Source organism: Choloepus didactylus, chromosome 2 (genome assembly GCF_015220235.1).
Source record: "Choloepus didactylus isolate mChoDid1 chromosome 2, mChoDid1.pri, whole genome shotgun sequence".
NCBI classification, from domain to species: Eukaryota; Metazoa; Chordata; class Mammalia; order Pilosa; family Megalonychidae; genus Choloepus; species Choloepus didactylus.
Window position 1 is genome coordinate 240,539,544 of NC_051308.1, and position 23,863 is coordinate 240,563,406.

The window sequence follows — 23,863 nt, forward strand, 5'->3', positions numbered from 1 at the left end:
GATGACAAAGATATGAAATTTCAGCCATAGTGAGTCCCAGGATTAAATAAAACTAAACCCACACCTGAACCCTTGACAGGGAACTTCACAGAAGCACAGACAAGACCTGAAGAAAATGGACAGCACCAGTTTGCCCCGGGATGATAAAGCTCAATGTCGTAAGGATTTGGGTTTTCTTCAAATTAAGTTATAAATTCAAAACAATTCCAATCTGGGATTTTGGTAACCTGAATTGAAAATCAACACAGAAGAGTAAAAGAGCACTAAGATACATCTGAGAGCAAGTGACTTTCCACGTGGGAAAAATAAAGCAACTTAGCTCTCTCTCACCATATACAAAGATAAATTCCAGATGTCTCTGGGAAAAACAAAGTTGTAAACTATTTTTTAATGTGCAAAAGAATACCCTTTTGAGAGTCTCAAGTTGTATGTAATGGTGCCTAAGAGTCTCCCCGAGTACCTCTTTGTTGCTCAGATGTGGCCCTCTCTCTCTCTAACTGAGCCATCTCGACAGGTGAACTCGCTGCCCTCCCCCCTACGTGGGACCCAACTCCCAGGGTTGTAAATCTCCCTGGCAACGCAGAGAATGACTCCCGGGGATGAATGTGGACCCGGCATCGTGGGACTGAGAGTATCTTCTTGACCAAAAGGGGGATGCAAAATGAGACGAAATAGTTTCAGTGGCTGAGAGATTCCAAATGGAGTCGAGAGGTCACTCTGGTGGACATTCTTATGCACTATATAGATAACACCTCTTAGGCTATAATGTTTTGGAATAGCTGGAAGTAAATACCTGAAACTACCAAACTCCAACCCAGCAGTCTGGACTCCTGAAGACAATTATATAATAATGTAGATTACAAGGGGTGACAGTGTGATTGTGAAGACCTTGTGGATCACACCCCCTTTATCTAGTGTATGGATGAGTGGAGGAATGGGGATAAAAACTAAAGGACAAATGGGGTGGAATGGGGGGATGATTTGGGTGTTCTTTTTTCACTTTTATTTTTTATTCTTGTTCTGGTTCTTTCTGATGTAAGGAAAATGTTCAGAGATAGATTGTGGTGATGAATGCATAACTATGTTATCATACTGTGGACAGTGGACTGTATATCATGGATGATTGTATGGTGTGTGAATGTATTTCAATAAAACTGAATTTAATTAAAAAAAAAAAAGAATACCCTTTTGACTCTAGGTAAGGAAGGCTTTCCTAAGACACTAAAAGCAAAAACTGTAAATGAGAGTTAAATTTGACCACTTGTAAATTTAAAATTTTTGCATAAAAAAGATACCGGATGCACAACTAAAAAATGAAACAGCAGGTTAAGAAGGCATTTGCCCAATATCTGGTAGTAGAGTGTGGAGGTTACTGGCCTGTGCTCAGAATGAGTGAAAGTTCTGGGTTGGAGTCCTACCTCCCAGCTGGCAATCTTGGATAAACTACGGTATCTCTCTCTGCCTCATTTTTCCTATCTTTAAAATGGGCGTGTAACAGTACTTCTCTCATTGGCTTTTCTAAGAATTAGAGTTCATACATGAAAAGAAACCGAGGTAGAGCTGGGCACACAGAAACCCATCAATAAAGCTTAGCTCTTACTCTGTTTGCTTAAAGAACACCTACAAATCCTTAAGAAAGCTGCAAACAGCTCAATAGTGTTATCGCCTTCCCCACTAGATAGTCGATAAGCAGATTTCAGCCCTATCTGCTGACCCAGAGGGCAAGCCCTTCCCTCAAGGAGAAGCAGTCTGCAGTCTTGAGTCTGAGTTGAGTGGCATCCTGTCCCACGGGGGCCCACGGGAGAAGCCCTTTTGGAGTTGTGAGTTCAACCCTAAACTCCTGGGAGGCTCTTAGGGTCTCAGACCCTGTGCTGGTTTGGCTATATTATGTCCCCCAAGAAAAAGCCATGATCTTTTAATCCAATCTTGTGGGATAATAGAAAATTAAGTTGTTTCCATGGAGATGTGACACAATCAACTGTGAGTGAAACGTTTAATTGGATTTTTTTCATGAAGATATGGACCCCACCCGTTCAAGGTGGGTCTTGATTTAATCACTGGAGTCCTGTAAAAGAGCTCACAAACAGAAGGACCTCAGAGCAGCTGAGAGTGACATTTTGGAGATGGCCATTGAAAGCAGATTTTGCTCGCCCAGAGCTTACCTGGGAGAAACTAAGAGAACATCCCTAGTTGCTTAGAGAGAAACATCCTGGGAGGAAGCCGTTTTGAAACCAGAACCCTGGGGCAGACGCCAGCCACATGCCTGTGCCTTCTCAGCTGACAGAGGTTTTCCGGAGTCCATAGCTGCCCTTCAGTGAGGGTATCCTATTGTTGATGGCTTTGTTTGAACACTTTTATGGCCTTAGGACTATAATTTTGTAACCAAACAAACCCCCTTTTTAAAAGCCAATCCATTTCTGGTATTTTGCATAACAGCAGCATTAGCAAACCGCAACAGACCCCAAACCAGAGGCATGAATCTTTCATCTCAGATCCTTCTCAGAAATCCTGGAGAAGGGACCAAGGCCTGGGTTCTGGTCTGGACTCTTGAGAAAGAGCTTCTCATCCTCAGCCGAGCCCTTTTTCCTTGTCCATGAAGGTGGGGGACAGACAGATGAGCTCTAAATCCTGTTTAAATAAGGCTGCTCTCTAATTTTGGATGACTCGAGAGACTGTTTTTGGAATCAAATACACAATTTCTAATATTTCTAGAGCCAGGACAGACGTAAGGCATATCCTCGGCGCACAGGGCAGGGTGTCACCACCTGATGGCATCGCTCTTGTGGCTCGTGACACAGTGGCCGGGGCCACACAGCCTCCCGCTGAAGGACCTGAGTCATCTCCGCCATTCCGGCATTTTCAGGAATTTCGTTGGGGCTAAACTGTGGGTATCACCTGCTTCCAAGGCCAAGAAGAGTGCGGTAAGGTCTCTGCGTTGGTTTACGACGTGGCTTTCAGGAACGCCGTTAGGGTCTGCGTTGGGACTGATGTCGGGGCCAGGCCAGTTCAGCCCCCCGACCCCTCAAAAGGCAGCAACTGGGGAGACATCTGTTCCATTTGTGGTAAGGAAAGCGGTGTCCGGGTGAGGGAGCAGTGAGGAAGCGTCCTGGGCCGTCGTGGCAAACCGAGAGCCTGGGGTCCCCATCCCTCCAGCTTCCAACCCCTAAGACTTGGGCTAAGTCTCCAGATATTTGACAATGTCGCCCTCCCTCTTAGAACTCATAAGAAAATAAAATATGACCACAGCAGTTATCACCCTGGATTTAAACCGGAAATAAACTGGATTTCCATTCGAGGCCTCGGTTTTGAGCTCTGATGTGGTCGGGTTCCTGGGGGTTGAAACGTCACCTTCCCTTACCTGCCAAGGTTGTTCACAAAGAGGCCAACCAGGAGGGATCCGATGAAGCCCCCAAAGGGGAACATGGACACGGATACGGACCACAGCAACGTCAAGGCAGAGTCGGTCGTGTATTCACCGGTTCTAGCATAGAAGGTCTCGTTGTAAAACTGCTTCATGAGCTGGGGCACAAAACAAGATGGAAAACCATCTAATCTGATCTGGCTCTGCAGAAAGAACAGCTTAAGTCGTTAGACCACCCCGTGGGACACTGTGGGCCCACAGATACCAACATCCATTAAGTCGAGAAAAGGTGGGCGAGGACAACATTTAATTGTCGGCAAGAAGGCAGGTACACGTTCCAGGTACACATGCCTGACGAGCAAACCACACAGGATGTTTCTCACACCAGGAAGGAGTGACCCAAATCTTCCAATCTGCAGGTGATCCCTGCCCCCTCTGGTCTCCCCCACAAGTTGAAAGGGACCCTCCTGCACCCAGCCCACAGGGTGTCCAGCCATTCCTGGCCTGTGCCTGCTCCCCCCGAGAAGCTGAGCCTCAGGGGACCTCCTCCCTCCCAATGGTGCTGTGCCGGAAGGTTCCCTCAAGTCTGCACCCACTGCGTGAGGACCCACTGTGTGGCAAGTCCCACGCTGGCTGGCCACGCCCAGCCACGAGCTGCTGCAGTCCCACCACCCTGTTTGCTAGGGGCTATTTGGGGTCTGCCTTGCTCTCCCCAGAGTGACCTACCTCTGCAGGGGAGTTGACCGCCGCCACATTGTACCCGTACTGGAAGGATGACCCGAAGGCAGCGATCAGCGTCGCCAGGGCCAGGACGAGTGTCAGCTTCTGCGAAAGAGACTGTGGCTTAGGGCCGGGGGCAGCCCCAGGCTCGAGGGACACCTGCACTCTCCACAGGGCACCACAGTGCTACCTCCTACCCCCTCCACCCACCCTGGGCTGGGACATTCCTTCTCAACCTCAGCTCTATTGACATTTGGGACCAGGTGCTTCTTTGTGGTGGGGGCTTCCTGTGCATTGTTGGGTGTTTAGCAGCATCCAGGGGACTCAACCCACTAGATGCCAGAGGGACCCCCAGTGGAGACAACCAGCAATGTCTCCAGACAGGCCAAATGCCCCCTGGGGGGCAAATCAACCCTGGAGAACCACTGGGTCAGAAATAGCCTGAGAGGTTCCCCCCCCCCCCCCGCCATCACCTCATCTAATGTGTGAAGAATCACTTCTCTGACATTCCCACCACCAGCCTGCATTTGCAAACCACCACACAGCCCCATCTCAAATACCAACTCCCCTAAGATCAAAGAGAGAAAAATGTGAAAAAACTGAATTATTTAGGGCCACCGATTGATTTCCTTTAGCCCCTGGACTTCTGCTGTAACAGGTCGAAGGCACAGTGAACAGATATAAATTAAATTTATATTTAAATATAGATTTCTGGGGACTCGTAAACAGAAACTTTCTGTGATAATATCCTCCTTTGACGCAGGAGAAAACTGAACGTTTATTTAGGATAATCTTTAAAAAGGGCATTCAGTAGTAAAGTAATGAAAATGGGGGAAAAAAAGAAGTAGGAAGAGCTTTGCTCTTGGAGTCCACAGTTCACCTTGAACTTGGCCATTGCCACTTTCTAGCTTAATTTTTAAGATGTTCAGTTTCCTTTTCTTTAAAATGGGAAGCACACCTTCTCACAGAATTGCAAGGACTCTTTCTGGAAGTGCAGCCGAGGCTCAGGATCTAGACTGGGGTGAGTGGGGGACGCTGCTCTCCAAAGCCGCCGCAGAAGCTCCTTCGTCCACCCGCTGGATCCAGTGTTCCCCTTTCTCACGTGACACCCCCTTGCCCACACTCAGCCCTCCCGGGCCCCGACCGCAGGGGGCTGAGGTCCTCGTGGCATCTTCTGGGCTCCGGGCACCGGGCACCGACCCACCAACCCTAAAGAGGATCCTTGAGGGAGGTCAGTGAGGAGTGGCCCAGCAGAGACAGCCCCAACTATCCTGCCTTGTTGGGGTGCTCGGAGCAGGCGGAGTCAACTCCTTCGGAGAGGAGGCCATGCCAGGAGCAGCTCCAGAGCAAAAACGGGGTGAAACTTAACCCTTCTGTGTGCCTGCAGCAGTCTTCTCCTCTTTCTACCACCCCGAACAACAAATGGCTAATTCAGCAGGAAGATTCTGGTAAAGACGAGGCAGCCCAGCAAGGAGCAGAGGGCACGGGTTGGGAAGCTCTCCTGTTGCACCCCAACCCCTATGCCAGTGTCCCAGGGGCAGCCGCGGAAGGAGGGGTGACACAGCAGGAGGGAAGGCAGCTCCCAGGGCTGCCCCCGTGTTTGGAGACAGGAGGTGCGCGTGCACACAACACCTCTAAGAGGCAGGACGTGGCACACTTGGCTCACCCCCTGTCCAAAGAGCTCTGGATATTCATTTATTCATTCATTCACTTATTCATTCATTCATTCACTTATTCATTCATTCGTTCATGCTAGGCATCCACCATGAGACAGCACTCTTCCACATGCTGGGGGTATGGTGGTGTTCTAGTTTGCTAATGCTGCAGAATGCAAAACACCAGAGATGGATAGGCTTTTATAAAACGGGGGTTTATTTCACTACATAGTTACAGTCTTAAGGCCACAAAGCGTCCAAGCAATCAGGTATCTTCACCGGAGGATGGCCAATGGCTTCCAGAAAACTTCTACTAGCTAGGAAGGCAGCTGGCATCTGCTCCAAAGCTCCGGCCTCAAAACGGCTTTCTCCCAGGACGTTCCTCTCTAGCAAGCTTGCTACTCTTCAAAACATCACTCCCAGCTGCACTCTCTTTCCTCTTTGAGTCAGCTCATTTATATAGCTCCACCGATCAGGGCCCACGCTGAATGGGTGGGGCCACGCCTCCATGGGAACATCTCATCAGAATCATTGCCCACAGCTGGGTGGGTCACATTCCAAGCAAATCCAACCATCACCAAAACACCTGCCCCACACAAGACCACAAAGATAATGGCATTTGGGGGACACAACACACTCAAACTGGCACAGGTGGTGCTTGTTTTATTTTGTTTTTTAAAGACAGTGCTGATGAAAATATCTCTTCTTCTAATCCTCTTCCCAATGAGATGATTAACTATAAACACAACAGGTCAGATGCAGCTCCCGACACTTCTGGGTTTGAAGCCCTTCAGGACACAGATGGTGGTTCTGGCCGGTAGCACATCACATCCCACAAGCACAGCGCAGCTCGGGGGAGAGTCTCTCGGACTGGACAGGAAGCCCCCGACTGCTTCGATGGCCTCTCCAAGTGGACCTCAGCAAAATTCTCCGAGACACAGGCTCAAGTCTCTGAGCCACAGCACGTGATCCCACCTCTGTTCCTGAGCTCCCTCCTGGAAGTCAAGCCAAGGGCACATCCTACGGACCCCAGAGAAGTCAGGGTTTTCCCCAGGGGGCCAGACTTCACCTCCGGAAATAGTAGAGGCTCTCTGGGGAGGTTTGCATTCGTTCATTACACTGATACTTATTGAGGGTCGGAAACACTCCAGGCACCAGGCTACAGCCTGCGGGCAAACCAGATGCAGCCCCTGCCCTCAGGGGTTATGGTCCCAGAGGGAAGCCAACATGTTAAAAAGCTACACAATAATTTAATGATTAAATGATAAATTTGTGACTATAAGTGCTATGAAGATAAAACACAAGAGTGGTTGAAAAGAAGAGTCAGGGAAGAGACAATCAAGCTGAGCCCTAAAAAGGGGAGGGTGGGGGCAGAAAGAAGTGTGTTCCAGCTAAAGGGAACAGCATGTGCAAAGGGCTGAGGCAGCGAGGGGTGTGGCATCTCCCAGCATCTCACACGTGACCAGCACCACTGCAGTGCTGGGGAGGGGCCGGGCGGGCGGGGGCGGGGGGCAGCCAGGGCCACAGGACAGGCCAGGTGTTCATGTCACCTGCTCTGGAAGCCCAGGAGTGGGAAAGGATTTGAACCTTTAAAGGCTCACTCCATCTGCTGGGTGACAGGCGGTCACTGCAGAGGGCAGGCTGCGAGAGGATGGGGGTTTGGGAAGGGCAGCAGCAACAGCAAGTACCAGCTTTGAGGAATATTTAGGAAGTAAAATCAGGAAAATGCAAATCAAAACCTCAGTGAGAAAGCATTTCTCATCCACCCAGATAGCTATATAAAAAAAAAGACATAATAACAAGTGTTGGCAAGGATGTAGAGAAACTGGAAGCCTCCCACATTGCTGGTAGGAATGGAAAATGGTACAGCCACTTTGGAGGACAGTCCAGCAGCTCCTCAAAAGGTTAAACATGAGTTAGCACATGACCCAGAAATTCCTCTCCTAGGCATAGAACCAAAAGAAATGAAAACACATGTCCACAAAAAATGTTGTACACAAATGCTCATAGTGTCATTGCTCACAATAGCCAAAAGGTAAAAATGATCCAGCTGTCCATTAACTGAAATGGATAAACATAATGTGGTATATACACACATTGGAATATTATTCAGCCATAAAAAAGAGTGAAGTACGGATAAGTGCTACAACCTGGATCCACCTTGAAAACATTATGGTAAAATAAGCTAGTCCCTAAAGACCATATATTGCAGGATTCCATTGTACGAAGTGTTCAGAATAGGCAAATCCATAGAGACAAAGTAGGTTACTGGTTGCCCAGGGCTGGGTGGGGATTGAGGAGAAGGGAGTGACTTCTAACGAGGACATCTTTCCGAGGTGATAAAATTGTTCTAAAATTGACTGTGGTGATTGTTGTACAGCAATGTGAGTATACATTGAAATATACACTTTAAATGGATGAATTGTATGGTATGTGAATTATATTCGCAATAAAACTGTTATATAAGAAAAGGCGTATAAAAGAAAGCTAGGGCTTGCCCTTTTTTTTCCTTTTCTTTCCTTTGTTGTTTTTGTTTGCTTGCTTGCTTGCTTGCTTGTCTTACTTTCCAGGGGGAAAAAAGCATTTGGTACTGGACTGCACTGGGGTGGGAGAGGGAGGGGCCAGAGACCACCGAGGTTGGGGCCACACTTGGGTGATGGAGGGTCCCTCCGCCGTCAGGACAGGATGGGAGGGGACTATTCTTAGGGGTTCCGGGAGCAGGGACAAACTGAGCTAGGCTTTTAGGAGAAACCAGGGACCACATCCCCGGTGCCCTCAATAAACTGGCTTCGTATTTTTTACAGCACCTAGGACATCTAGAGATTTCAGAAAAATGACCACCGTCAGGGCTGGCAAGTGGGGCTCCAGGAGCCCAGAACGAAGTGCAGCCCACCCCACCCACCTTGGGAATGTGTCTACCATTAGGGTCGCCTTTTCAGTTTAGCGTTTCGTTTTCAGGAATCTCCAATCAGAATGCAAATCACCCTGGGGAAGTGAGCACTTATGAATTATCAGAACTTTAATCTAAGTCTCTTTATCACACTGTTGAACCCAAAGTTTCACAGACAGCGAGCCTTAAATGGTGAGGGGAGCACAGAGAGACACAAATCGAAACAATTTAGGGTTCGTGATGCCATTGTATGCGGCTCCTAACATGTCTTGTTGGGGCCACAGTGCCAGGGTTCAAGCCGACTTCAGCACTATGGCTGTGTGGCCTTGGGCAAGTTACTCAGTGTCTCTGGTCTCAGTTGGCAGACTGCGGATGGTGCTGCTGCCTTCCGTTTAAGAGTGATACTGAAAAAATGCATGAGTTCTTGTATGTAAAACTCTTGGGACCACACCTGGAAAGGTACTACAAGTTATAGATGGGTTTGCTGTTACCATTAATTAATCTGAATGAGAACCCAGAGGGTTCAGAGGGAAAGTTAACTTGCTTCATGTGGAGGAGCCACACAAAATGTGTATCTTCGTTTTCCAAAGTACTTTGGTATATTTTTTTCCTTGAACATACTTTATGTTTTCCTTTCTGGCTCTGAGTCCTTTATCTGGCATGCACTTTGGACTGATACTGGGCTTTTCTTCGTACACAGGAGAAAACTAAAGGCTGGTGAGGTTCAGGGGTTTGCCAAGGCCAGGCAGCCCCTGAGGGGTGCAGCTTTCCCTGCCTCCACCCCACCCCTCTGCCCAGTGCCCTCCCAGCCGCCACGGCCTTCTGGAAGCCTGGGGCTTGCTCCCTGCAGCTATTACCAGCCACTCCACTATTCTTTGGCTCCTAAACCCCCTCCTTGGCTTCCCATAATGATTTCCCAGATCCTTACAAGCTTTGTTTTGATGTCTCCCAGAAAGGCCAGCACTGTCTGGCTTTCTTCCACGGAGCAGATCCGCCCTTTGGGAGGGGGAAACCGACCTGGGCACGGAGCTCATTCTGCAGCGGGCAGTTTCCTTCCTTGGACAATCTGAGGGGACGCGGCCTCGGGGCAGTTCATTCCTTCTGCCGCCACCTGGGGGCAAGGCTGGGAGGCGCCTTTGAACAGGAGACAGAGCCCAGGCCAGGAGCTCCCCGGACCCCAGCCGAACACCCAAGCTCTCCTACCTAGACGAGTTCCTTGTTTATCATACAGATTTGTCTGACACTTTCCTAGCTGCTGTTGAGACTCGAATAGAAAATCCATGGGAGGCGCTGGGTGAACTCCAACGCAGTGACTCTCAAGGTGGGGGAGCAGGGGGGCTTGTGCCCTCCAGGCAAGGTTTTGTTCTCACAACTTAGAGTGGTGCTACTGGCATCTGGTGAGCAGAGGTCGGGGATGCTGCAGAACATCCCAGGTGACACAGGACAGTTGCCCCCCACCAAGAATTACCTGACCCCAAATGTCCATGGAGCTGTGGATGAGAAATCCTGAGCTAGAGGACAATAGGAAAGCGATAATATTTACGGGAACCCCCTACAGGCCAGGAACTTTACCTGCATTATCTCCTTTAATCATGAGGTGGTATGTTATTTCTCCCATTTTACAGATGAGGAAACCGAGACATAGTGGGGTTAAGCAAACTTGCCTAAGATCCCACAGCTAGAACAGGATGGTGCAGGCTTGAATCCCAGGTTCTTCTACCTCCTAAACTTGCTCCAGATCTATATGTTAGGGAGCAGTGTTCAGCTATGTATCAACCTGCTATGACAAGGGTCTTATATCCTTGCCCAAATAAATAATATTTTGCACAAATATGTACAACGCCCTCACTCCAAATGTAAGCAGATGCTATTGTGATGAATAAAATGCAAATGGCTTAAAAGCATTAATAGAGTCATAATAATTTAATAATCTTTATGTTATTACACATTTTCCTCAATCAAAGAATTCTAGAACTACAACCGCAATTTTCTTGCAGGGGCTTGTCCACAAAATTCTTTTGTCTACGGAAAGGGAGCCTCATCAACTAAAAGTTAGGGCACCTCTGCTACAGATTTGAACTCAATTCAAGTCCTGAGGGGCTGGCAACCAGTAACCCTTTTTTCTGAGTCTCTCTTCATCATACCGGCCTGGCTATGTTACTTGCTGAAAGGATCAAGTCAAATGTTACCGCCCAAAAAGTCCTGAAGCCAAACTGAAAATAAAAATTAAAAAAAATCTCACAAACAATGAAAACAAAATTTTTAAAAATCTCCTAAACAATGTGTAAGGATTTTGTTTCTTACTGTTAAGTATCTTGGGGCAAATAAACCCTTTGGGCCTCTTCAATTTGGGTACAGGTGCTTTTCAAGACTTTGCAGTAGAATTCCCAGCTGTTGCCAAACCTCTCCTCTAGTCCCTATAAAAGCCCAGATGCTGTGTGGACTCCGAGGGGCAGGGCCCCCAAAATAGTCCTCTAGTCCAGAGCTCCCTCTAACAAAACAAGGCCCCCAGGATGCCCCCAGGAGGGACTAATGGGCCCTGGCAGCTGGATAGGGGGCTTACCCCTTCCTTCTTGGCCGTATCTGGTTGCTCCATCTTCCCTCTGCCAGTGCAGGCAACTGCTTGCCCCTTTTAGCCAAAATAACAGACGCATTAGGAGGAGAGAGAAGACTTTCTGGCTGCACTTTGGCCCTGCAAGGTAATGGCCGATAGCATTTTTACAGCCAGTCTAAGTTGGATTAACCCTTTCAGGAACCCAAAGTTTTGCCTTCTTTCTACTTCTTCTTTTGCCCAAGCCAGTGCATGCTCCCGGAATTGCAGGCACAGCAGCTGGCCAAGTGAGAAGTCTGCGATATTTCCTCACTGCGAAATCTTCCACTAGTCAGGCACATGGTGAGTGAATGGAAGGGCTATTTCTGTCACAAACACAAGAAAAGCAACAGCTGCCCCTGACCCTATACCACGCCGGGTAATTTGGGGGCAATAGATTGGGGCCACTAGAGGATTCTGGTTCCTGCAGCCAAATCTCTCTGCTGGGGATTCTGCATTTGCCCAAATAACTATGAAACACTTTTTTTTTTTTTTTTTTGAGAGTTTCTTATTTTCCTTTTGAAGGAACTTGGAGACATTATTTTCTGTGTATTCATCACTATTGGGAAGGCAGTAAATATCTAAACCCGTTTGTTGCAGGGCAGGGATGGTGAATCACAGCTGCCACCGCCAGGCCCCTGTGCCCCACACGTGCTCAGGACCCAGCGGATGCCCTGGGTCAGGTTGCCAAAACCCGGAGCCAAGTCCCACAAGGCCCTCAGGCTTCCACCTGCACGGGACATACTCCCTGCTTTACTTTCTGTGGCACAAATCTAGTTAATTTAATAATTCCTTCCATCATTCACATTATGCAAAGTTATTGGGAGCCCATTTTGTGTTGGAAAACATTCCCAGAATCAGCAGCGAACTCAGGGATTGTGAGCAGGTGAGGCAGATTGAGTTACGAACCCCAGGAAACAAAAACATGTTCTTAATCCATTCCAATGGGTGCAAACCCATTGCCAACAGGACCTTTTGAAGGTGTTATTTTTAGTTACTTTGTGGCCCAACTGAAAGAGATTGGGCCTTTATCCTACCACTGGGGGCTTTATGGAGAGAAAGTCCCATGGAAGCTAATGGAACCTGGAAGGGAGAGGAGAGGATTCCGCCATATGCATTGCCATGTGACGGAAAAGCCAAGGACCCAAGTTCATTGGCATGGCCTTACGACATCTGAACTTGTCCCAGCTTCAAAACCAAGAGCCGGTAAGTTCCTGTTGTTGAAACCAACCCATTGTATGGTAATTCTGGTTGTAGCCAACACTTAAATGAGTGGGGTTCCACTAGGGACCCACCACTTGGGAGGCTGTGAGGAGGAGGATGGTGCGATGGCCCGTGCAGGGGGATCCTTGTGTCCCTACTGACAAGCAAGAACTGACCACTGACCATTTCCTTTCACCAACTTCTGTCCCTTTCTTCTGTGTGGCACCCAGTGCAGTGAATACAACTGAGGTTTGGCAAGACCAGAGGTTTCCAATTATTCCAAAGAGTTTTGAAGTATTTTCCAAAGAAAATGAATGTTAATTTCGGGGGTGGGGGGAAATCAACTAGTTGGGAGTGAAGGGAAGAGGAGATGTTGTGCAACCCAACACAAAGAAATGTTAAAAGTTTGCAAATCATCAGTCCTGGCAAGTCCAGTGGACTCGAGACGCACAACTTGGCCCAGACCTTCCATTTCACTCTCTGTGTGTCTTTGGGGGACCACCTCCCCGGGCCTGCCTCGACTTCCCCAAATGGAGGGCATGAGGGTGATTCAGGCCAGCAGGGCCCGGTGGGGTGGCCCGGAGAGGTGGAGGCACCCACACCTGATTCCTCTGGGTGCCACCAAAACGCGCTGCTTTTGGTGCCTCTGTCCGGGAGTGGAAGAGGGTGCACACAAGAAGGCCGCCATGATGCTTGGCCAGGGGCGGCACCTTGGAGGCTCCTCGACGGGGGCTCCGGGGGGTCGGACGGTCCTGATGGGTCCACTGGCTCCAGGAGGCTCTGTCCTGTCCTAGGCCCTCCCTTCCAGTCCAGGACCGACCACTCGCAGCTGCCCAAGCCTAGAGGCTCCGAGGGAGCCTGAGGGCTCCAGGTGTTCCTGGGGGCTCTGGTGGGTCCTGGGGGCTCCAGGGGGTCCTGAGGCAGTCGGGATGGGCCTTCCCGGGTCCTCTCTGGCCCCTGCTTGGCGTCCTCCTTGGCCGCAGCCTCCAGGCAACCATCCGGGGCCCTTTGGGCTCTGGGGATATCTGGGGGCTCAGTGCAGCTTCAGGTGGTGTGTGTGTGTGGGAGGGTGCACCAGTGGTCGGGGTGGGGGCTATTCCCTCCTGGGGGCCTTCCTCCTGGCCCCCCACCTCAGGCCGGACTATGTTTTTGGTTTTTCGAGGCCCCATAATCATTTAGTAAACACGGAGCTAAAAACTGGAGATGGATGCCTTCCGCCACGTGCCTGCCCAATGGGCCTCGCGTCTTTCCCCCTCACTCCCTCTCTCCCCAGTCCCCACTCCTCGCTCTCTTACCCCCCACTCCCCACACCCTGCTCCCTTATCCCCTCACCCCCCACTCCCCACTCCCTCGGTCTCCTCACTGGGAAGGGAACCTATGAACCAGTGAATTTTGGCCTTTCACTTTCCGATGTGAAGCATCAAATGGCAATATTAAATCAGCACTGATTAACCCAAGGACTTTCTGGCTAATTGCAGGCAGCAGATTGAGGCTTGTTGTGAGAACAGGCGCTCGTGTTCCCCAGAAACTGAGAGCCAAGGAATCGCTCTAAAAGGGAAAGCGGTGGGGATCGGGGAGTTAATGTATAATGGGCACAGAGCCTCTGGGGTGATGGAAAAGTTTTGGTAACGGACGGTGGTGATGGTTGTACAACACCATGAACGTAGCTGACACCACTGTTAATTACCCATTGTACACTCGAAAATGGGTAAAATAGGAAATGTTTATGTTGTATATATGGTACCACAATAAAAATTTAGAAGAAAAAGAGAAAAAATGGGGAAAGCCAACAGTTGCAGGAAAACACCCAGGAGCTGACAGTGCTTCCCTGACTTTCTTGTCTCACCCCCTCTACAGTTTGATTCATAACTGGGAAATTTAAGTAGGATTTTGTCATTGAGGGGGGATGCGTTTATATCTACAAAAGGGCTCTGAAGGAGGGGAGAGAGGACTTGGTGAGGGAAGTCTTCCTTGGAAAAGTGACTTGAACTGAGACGGGGAGGAAGGACGACTAGAGCGTAACCAGGCAGATGGGGCGGGTGGGGATGGGGTGGTGGCGAGAGCTGTCCAGACAGAGGGAACAGTGTGTGCAAGGCTCGGGGCTGAGCATTGCAAGGTCGTCCAGGAATCATAAGGGCACAAAGCCAAGTGGAAGAGGGGGTGGGAGAGGAGGCTGGGGGATGGGCAGCCTGGACTATACCTTGTAGACCACATTGAAGAGCCTGGTTTTTGTGCCAGGAGAGGAAGGAGACATTAGGGTTTGGGAGAGTGATAGGATTTGTGTTTTTAAAAGTTGACTCTGGCTCCCGAGAGGGGACAAGGGACCATGTAGGGCGATCAGGAGAAGTCCATTGCCATAGACCAGGTGAAAGACGAAGGCAGTTGGGACCCTCACGGTGGTAGAGGTGAGAGCAGTGGACACATTTGAGATATTTAGGGTAAAAAATTGACCAAACTGGGCGATAGACAAGATGGGGAAGGAGGAGAAGCAGGAGAGTTTCTGTATTACTATTACTTAGTACTATGTACTAAGAAAACAAACAAAAAAAATTTTAAATTAAGTCTTGGTGAAAACGAACTTTTCAGAATTTAAAAAAAAAAAAAGTTTTAAATAGGAAAATTTAACCAGGGATATAAAATGTTGGGTTAGCAGCACAAAAGCAAGCTGGCAAATCCCTGGGCTGTTCTTCAATCAGACCACAGTATCACTGCAGGTCTCACTTCCATGAGGAATGTTCTGGAATTTTAAGTTTGACCACAAGCTTCTGACATACAGACTGCTAGTGGCTCCTCCTCCCCACCCCTGTATCCATTTGATCAGTCCCTCTTCTATAGCAACAGAAACTCGGTCTGGACCTGTCGTTGCCCAAAGGAAGGGCTGTATTTCCCTGCCACCTTGGGAGCTGGTGTGGACATAGGACAAAGTTCTGTTTAATGAATGTATGTCAGGTGGTGTCGTCTTGGGAACCTTGCCCTCTTCTTCGTCCTTTCTCCATCCCGCTGCCTGGAATGTGGAGGCCACTAGCTTGGACCATGAGGTTGAGGCCACTCAAGTCAGAGCAACAGGATGGAAAGATCTGGGGTCCCGTACTCAGTGACCTCCACACCTGCCCTGGACCACCCACCTGGACTTCATTTGAAAGAAAAATGCCTTCCTGTTTCATTTTCTGTCACTTGCAGCTGTACCTAATTCTCACTGATACAACCATTAAACGCATACCCGCAAGTCTCTTAGGACAGGAAACTGGAAGATACTCTAACCAAAGTCTCAGGTTAGCAAATGGCGCAGTCTGTCCCAACTCAGTACATGCTTCTGTAATGTGAATTATCTTTTAACAATCAGCAAATAGGGCAGTGGTGTTTTGGTGTGCGCTTACAGCGTGTTAATATAACTTTTGAGATGGTCAGGGGCAAGGTTTGTCTCTGCTGAAGAACAAGCCTTAGCAACATCATGAAGACCTTAAATAGAAAAGCTGAAAATCCTGCAGAGGCACTTCTCTGACGTTGGTTTAGAGCTTCAAGAAGCTCGTTGTTTTCTAGAATCTTTACTTAAATGGTGGAGTTAGGAGGGCAGTTGAAGAAACTGCAAAGACATTTTCATATCTACATATATATTTTTAAAATGTATTTTAGTTGACTCATGACTACAGCCTAAAATCGGATTTTAAGTTTTAACAAAGCTGCTCTGTACTGGAAGTGGAAGCCCTGAAGGGAGAAAGCATGACTCCCCCCTGCTGTTTGTATCAGGGCTGCACTGGGTTTTGTCTGTGTTCAGATTATAAAGCTGCGTGGGATCAGAGTGGCCCGTCCGCACCCATAAGGCCTGTTGTTTGTCCTGTGCAACACGGCAGAAGGTGAGGCTCCTTAGGCCCCCACAGAAATGCCTGGGTGTCCTCAGAGGGCACAGACGAGGGGGAGTTTAGCAGTGTGGTGTGTACACGGGGTTGCTGGATGGGAGGGAGTGGCAGGGAGGGGGGCACTGGCTTCCCAGGTCACCCCCATTCCAGCTTTGGGTGAGCAGGGAGTGAGGAACAGGCCCCGAGACGGCCCGGGCAGCCCTCCGTGTCCAGGGAGGCTGGGGTGCGGAGGGCTGGGAGACCGTCCACTCGGTTGACACGAGATGTCCCCAGCCCGGCGCCCACATAGGTGCTTCCCTGACTGCTCTGTGCCCTCCATGGCCACCCGCACCCCCGCCGGGCATGCCCCTGGCCCTCGGAACCCAGCTCTGCGGGGTGGGGACGGAGGAGGGAGAGAAAATGTGGTCCAAGACAACCTCCTTGCTCCACGAGCCCTTCCGGGGCACTGCAATCATCTGCGCTCCAGTCCGAGACCCTATCAGACACCCTCAAGCAGGGAGGCAGCTAATGACACTCTGACACGCCCAGTGGATAAATCTCAGAGACCTTACACAGTGCCGATGTTTTTCTCACCTGGAACACAATTTGACCTCGTGTATCAGAAGGTGCCTGCACAGGGGGAGGGCGTGTTCCAGGGAATCACGGACAGAGAGCGTGAGGCGAGGGCAGCAGGAGGCTCCTGGTGGCCCAGGTGGCTGCTGTTGGTCACACATAACCCAGGGCGGACAACTCTCCTCGGTCACAGACAGTGGGACCAGGCAGCCCAGAAGCATTGCCCGGCCGTGCGCAGGGGCAGCTCGTGTGGGCTCATCAGGGACTACTGTTAGCATTGCAGGGATGTTGTGAGCAGGCTGTTACACACAGCCGTTATTAAAAATTAAGTTACATGAGCTTACAATTAAAATGTGTTAAAGACAAAGGTGCAAGTGTGACTATGTGATTGTGAAAACCTTGTGGCTTGCACTCCCTTTATCCATTGTATGGACAGATGAGTGGAAAAAAGGGGACAAAAATTAAACAAAGAATAGGGTGGGATGGAGGGGTTGGAAAGTTTTGGGTGTTCTTTTTTACTTTTATTTTTATCTTGGAGTAAGGAAAACGTTCAAAAATTGATTCCGGGATGAACGCAAAACTGTATGATGGGGCTGTGAATAATTGTAAGCTGTGGAAGACTGTAGGGTATGTGAATATATCTTAATAAAACTGTATTTTAAAAAGTAAATGAACAATGGGGGGTAGGGAATGGGGTGTTTTGGATGTTCTATTTAATTTTAATTTTAATTTTATATTTTGGAGTAAGGAAAATGTTCAAAGTTTGACTGTGGTGATGAATGCACAACTATATGACAATACTGTGAAGAACTGATTGTGCACCTTGAATGATTGTATGTTATGCGAATATATCTCAATAAAATTGCATTAAAAATTAATACCAAAAACTAACAAACAAACAAACAAAGGTGCAGTCGCTGACAGCTGTGTCGCTGTGAGCTGCTGCTTCTCCACTCCCTACATAGGCAGGACTTCTAAGTATATTTCAAAACTGAACAGTTTCAGCCAGTCTGAAGCATTCTGTCTTCCTGGAGGCACAAATCCAGCTTAGCTGAGCAAGGACAGGTTATCCGTCATTGTGGTGAAGAGCCACTTAGGCTGCTGGATTGCAGTTCTCCCTGTGGCCACTTGGAGTGAGGTGGGCTTCAAAGCGGCCAAAGCCTGAAGGAGGATGGAGCACTGCAGGGAGCCAACACCTGGGGCAGGGGGTCCTGGAGGCAACTGCTACCCAACCCCCGTGGCAGCAGCTGGGGTCAAGGTCGGGGAACCCACCATCAGTGGAATAGCCCAGTAAGCAGAAAACGCACATGAAGCACCTGGCCGGGGGGCAGTGGCGGGGTGTCCTCAGCGGCTACCTGGTGGGGAGCACCGTGAGCAGGGCTCTCATACATTTTGGCAACGACTATGAGGACAATTACTGTTGTGAAAAACATGAACCATTACCCCAACCAAGTGTCCTACAGGCCTGTGGACCAGTACAGCAACGAGAACAATTTTGTGCACGACTGCGTCAATGTCACTGTCAGGGAGCACACAGTGATCATCAGCACCAAAGGGGAGAACTTCGCCGAGACTGACATCAAGATGATGGAGCGTGTGGTCGAGCACATGTGCATCACCCGGAGCAAGGGAGAGTCCCAGGCCGCTCACCAACCCGGGTCGAGCGCCATCCTCTTCTCCTCCCTCCTGTGAGCCTGCTCAAATCGTTCCTCATTTCCCTGGTAGTCGGATGGGGAGGGTCCTCCCACTTGCCCCATCTTGTTGGTTTCGTACCAGGTACCACGTTTGGGGGTGGGGGGTGTCTACCTGCAGCCTTTGTAGTGGGGGTGTCTCGTTCTGGCTTCTCTCTCTGCACCCACAGGTTAATCCACCTGGCGCTGACGGGCACTGGGAAATGTGGAGTAGACACAAGTGCTATTTATTCAAGCCCCCTTTGGTCACCAGCTTAATAGGCCAACGCTAAGGCCGAGCTGATACAACTATAACCGCAGATAATCCTTGGTTAATGTGGGCTTCTTTTTTTGTCTAGTGAGTCTGGTTGAAACTAAAACAAATCTCAAAGCAGTTTTTAAATGCCTAAAAATTCCCAGCTAGCGCCCAGTACACTAATGCCCCAGCTTAGCAGTGATTTCATAGCAACCAGGAGAAATTATTTTATATCCATTGTAAGAAAACCAGATTGCATTTCTCTGCTCAAACAGCATTTCCAGCAGATTTGAAGGAGGCCACATGATACTCATTCAGAAGAAAAAAAAAATTTGAAATCTTTAGCTCTTGGGCTGTGGGCTCAGCCTGGGGGAGGGGGGAGGGGAGGGCGGTGTGTGTCCTGTGTCTACAAAGAATGCAACGGCCCTTTGCATGTTGTGGTGCAGACCACGCTGCAGCTATTGCATCAAGAATAAATATTCATGCAATGCTAGAACCCTGACCAGGCAACATTTTCACAGGGAATGAGTCTAATGTATACACAAAAGGCTTCTGGGATCCCCAGTTTGGATGTTTAAAACACATACATGTGGCATTCCTTTCCATAGTAACATAAACCATACATAATTTAGGCAGCAAAAAAGTTAAATTAGATGCTGGACACTGAAGGCATGTCTCCTTCGTTCATTTACCTGGAAACCTGAGTAATTTTAACATGTTCGAGTGAAGCCAGGAGATTTTATCACAGAGGAAGCTGCAGTTGTTAACAGCACAATCATCAGAGAGGATTATGTAATGAAGGTTAGTGTACAAAGAAAAATGTTTGCATTTCTTTATTGCTATCTCATAACTGTCAAAAATCAGAATTAGATCAAGTTCTTAGTTTCTGTAATTGGCTTTCGAATCAAAGAATGGGGAGAGAGTCTAAAAGGTATCTTAGATTGGAGATGACACGCATATGATCCATTAAAAGTGGAAAAAGAAATTGTTAATGTTATTTAAGTAAGGTAAAATGATTTCCTGAATCATTCAGTATTGTCACCTAGCATAGATATGTTACTATTCTGCAATCTAATTGCTTGCACTGTGTGGATATTCTATGTAGATATATATTTATATATACAATGCATATGAGAAACAGAAGTTTTGTTGAGAGCAGTTGACTGAAGTATCTAATGCATTAACTTTTTTGTAAGATACTAAATACTTCAAATGTGAGAAACCCTTTTGCATGGTCCTTGGGCTTACAATGTGCACTGAATAGTTTTGTATAAAAATCCAAAATAGACACCATTAACTGATATTTGAAATATATATGCTGTACTTTATATTTTATTTGTAATTTTGCATGAACTTGTTTTGTTGTTTAAGGAATTTATAAATGTTTACTCTCTGCCTAAAATTAAGCAGGCGCTCAAATAAGAAACAAGACAAAGAAACAAAAACCACAGAATGGGAGGGAAGGCCTTCCCCACAGCAGTTATTTGCACGCCTATAGACAAGAATCATTTTGCCTTGGCATCAGTTATCGGCAACCTACAGAACTGTAAAATGGCTCAAAGGCAATAAAAGGACAGAGGCACCCATAAAATCAGTAGGTACCCCTGGGTATGTACCCAAAAGAATTGAAACAGGGACTCAAACATATACTTGTATGCTAATGTTCAAAGCAACATTATTCATAAGAGGCAAAAAGTGAAAACAACCCAAGTGTCCATAGAACTGATGAAGAGGAAAACAAAATGTGACCTATCCATACAATGGAGTATTATTCAGCTACAGAAAAGGAATGAAGTTCTGGTATATGCCAAAATCATTAAATTCTTATAAGAAAACATAAAGTTAAATCTTCATGACCTTGGATTTGGCAAAGGAGTCTTAGATATGACACTAAAAGCACAAGCAACAAAGGTAAAAATAAATAAGCTGGATTTCACAATAAAAATTTTTGTTCATCAAAAGACATTATCAAGGAAGTGAAAAGACAACCAACAGAATGGGAGAAGATATTTGCAAATCATATATCTGATAAGAGTCTAGTAACCAGAATAGACATTTCTCCAAAGAAGATATACAAATGGCCAGTAAGTACGTGAAAAAATGCTCATAATCATTAGCTATTAGGGAAATAGGCAAATCAAAACCACAGTGAAGTACCACTTCACACCCACTAAGATGACTATTATTAAAACAACGGAAAATAAAGTGCTGGCAAGGGTGTGGGTCAATAGGAACACTGCTGATGGGAAGGGAAAATGGTGCAGTAATGTGGAAACAGTGTGGCAGTTCCTCAAAAAGTTAAACATAGAACAACCAACGTGACCTGGCAATCCCACTTCTGGCTAAAAGAACTGAGAACAGGGACTCCGATGTCTATGCACCAATGTCCATAAAAGCACTATTGACAATAGTCAAAAGGTGGACACAACCCAAGCGTCACCAACACATGAATGGATAAACAAAATGTGGTCCATACATGCAACGGAAGATTATTCAGCCGTTAAAAGGAAAGAAGTTCTGATACATGCTACATGAACCTCAAGGACATTGTGCTGAGTGAGGGAAGACAGAAACAAAAAGCCACTTATTGTACGATCCCATTTATATGAAATGTGCAGAATAGGCAAATCCATAGAGACAGAATGCAGACTGGCCGTTGGCAGGGGCTGGCGGGGGGAGGAGTGGACAGGGGAGAATGGGAGCAACTACTTAATGGTTAAGGGGCTTCCTTTTGGGGTGATGAAAATGTTTTGGAACTAGATAGCGTTGGTGGTTGCACAGCAATGTGAGTGTACTAAATGCCACTGAATTGCTCACTTTAAAATGGTTAATTTTAGGTTACATGAATTTCACTTCCAAAAATAAAGGTAATAAATACAGAAATACTCTCTAGTGGTGGTATACCGTACATCCCTTTCCAACTCTGCTCAGTGATTTCAAGTTAATAAAAAATCATGACTCTTTTACCAATAAAAATAAAAGATTTCATGTAACGCATTATTAATGAGGAGACCAGGCAGATGTGATAACTGACTCAAAAGAGAATCCAAACAACTGACACATTTCCAGATCAGGAATATTGAAAGGAAATTGCAAACAGTTGCAAAGATCAAGGGGAGGGAAGGCCTTCCCCCACAGCAGTTATTTGCACGTCTACAGACAAGAATTATTTTGCCTTGGCATCAGATATCGACAATCTACAGAACTGTAAAATAGCTCAAGGGCAATAAAAGGGCAGAGGCACCCATAAAATCAGTATCAGGGTGTTCTCTAAGTAATGCATAGTTTGCTGTTGAAGCACACATGTTTTCCCCGCCGTCTTTGAAACTGACCACGCTGGGAGGGTCACAGAAATCAGCAAATGCTATAAAACAGTGCCACCCACAGCCTGCTATTGAACAGTTACCAGCACACGGCGGCACACACCATCCACTTCCGGCCTGGGTTCTTGAGAAGCAGGCCTTGTGTTCTAGTTTGCTAATGCTGCAGGAATGCAAAACACCAGCGATGGATTGGCTTTTATAAAGGGGGTTTATTTGGTTACACAGTTACAGCCTTAAGGCCATAAAGTGTCCAAGGTAACACATCAGCAATCGGGTACCTTCACTGGAAGATGGCCAACAGCCTCCGGAAAACCTCTGTTAGCTGGGAAGGCACGAGGCTGGCATCTGCTCCAAAGTTCTGGGTTCAGAATGGCTTTCTCCCAGGACGTTCCTCTCTAGGCTGCAGTTCCTCAAAAATGTCACTCTTAGTTGCACTTGGGATATTTGTCCTCTCAGCTTCTCCTAAGCAAGAGTCTGCTTTCAATGGCCGTCTTCAAAATCTCTCATCTGCAGCTTCTGTGCTTTCTTCAAAGTGTCCCCCTTGGCTGTAGCGCCTCTTCAAAATGTCACTCACAGCTGCACTGAGTTCCCTCTGCCTGTCAGCTGATTTATATGGCTCCAGTGACTCAACTTAGACCCACCCCGAATGGGCAGGCCAACACCTCCATGGAAATTATCCAATCAGAGTCATCACCCACAGCTGGGTGGGGCACATCTCCACAGAAACACTCAAAGAATTTCAATCTAATCAACACCGATAGGTCCACCCACACAAGATTACATCAAAGATAATGGCATTTGGGGGACACAATACATTCCAACCGGCATACCCTGGAAGCCAGCAGCCCTGCAGGATCTGCCAGACCATACAGGTTCCCTCATAGTCAAATGTTGAAAAGCAGAACTCTAGCTCCACGTTTAAGCTTGGTTTGAGCGGCCTGGAGAAGAGAGAGCCCCTCCAGCCACGTGAGCGTCGGCCCACGCCCTCGATGTCCCTGAAGAGGGGCCCCTGTGGGCCTCGCTGGCTGTGGACACACAGCATCCCACACCAACTGGGAGCCTGTTAGAAACGCAGAAGCTTGGGTCCCACCCAGACCTACTGAAACAGAATGTGCATTTTACCAGATCCCCAGGTGACCTGGGTTCACATTTTTAAGTTTGAGAAGCACTTCTCTGTGCTTTTTGACCCTGGACCTCCAGCTCCAAGGCCCCCTGGAGTCGTGCCCACCCAGGGCAAACTCACCCCCAGCCTCGCACACCGTCCCCAGGGCTCTGCGTGGTCCTCCTCTACGTGCCATTCAGTGCCAACTCCAGACAGCACTCAGCCCCTGCCCTCTGACTCCCACACCTGGGCCCTGACTGCTTTTCCTCTGGGAATGGCGGGGTTTTGGGGTGGCAGAAGCAGAGCTGTGCTCCCCTTGGGGCCCAGACAAATGTTGGCTGCTGTGAGGGTTTTCCCTGATGGTATCTGAAGAGCTCTTTCTGCCATCTTGCCAGGGAGAAGAAAGCTACAGAAGGGCCCAGCGGGAGGGTCTGCTCCCAAGTCTGGCAAAATGGTCACGAGAAATTCTGGAAATGCTGGGTAAATAGGGGCCACCCCTGAGAGTAAGGCTAAGGTCCTTCCCTTCCAGGGCCACAGTCAACTGATAAGGCCGGGCCGGGGACTGGGAACAAAGGGGCAGAGCTAGCTGTGCGAGGGGAGGTGGGCAGTGAACTTTTCAGCACCTCTTGGGTGACAAGAAAGGCTGACAGTGATGATAGTGACAGTGAAGAAAGCGCCTTCTCT

General features: G+C 48.1%; 1 protein-coding gene across 2 annotated transcripts in view; it reads right to left on the reverse strand.

The window, feature by feature from the left end:
- The window catches only part of SLC2A5 (solute carrier family 2 member 5), a 35,283-nt gene extending 12,906 nt beyond the window's left edge, over positions 1–22,377 (reverse strand). Inside the window, exons 1-3 of one of the 2 annotated variants that reach the window (XM_037828600.1) lie at positions 22,356–22,377; positions 4,088–4,186; positions 3,359–3,519 (exon numbers count right to left, since the gene is read on the reverse strand). In XM_037828600.1, the coding sequence (XP_037684528.1) occupies positions 3,359–3,516 (158 nt within the window). In that variant the 5' untranslated portion in view covers positions 3,517–3,519; positions 4,088–4,186; positions 22,356–22,377. Of the gene's footprint in view, positions 1–3,358; positions 3,520–4,087; positions 4,187–11,189; positions 11,321–22,355 lie in introns of those variants that run through there. The other variant, XM_037828599.1, reaches the window with a different exon arrangement.
- Positions 22,378–23,863: the final 1,486 nt, after the last annotated feature.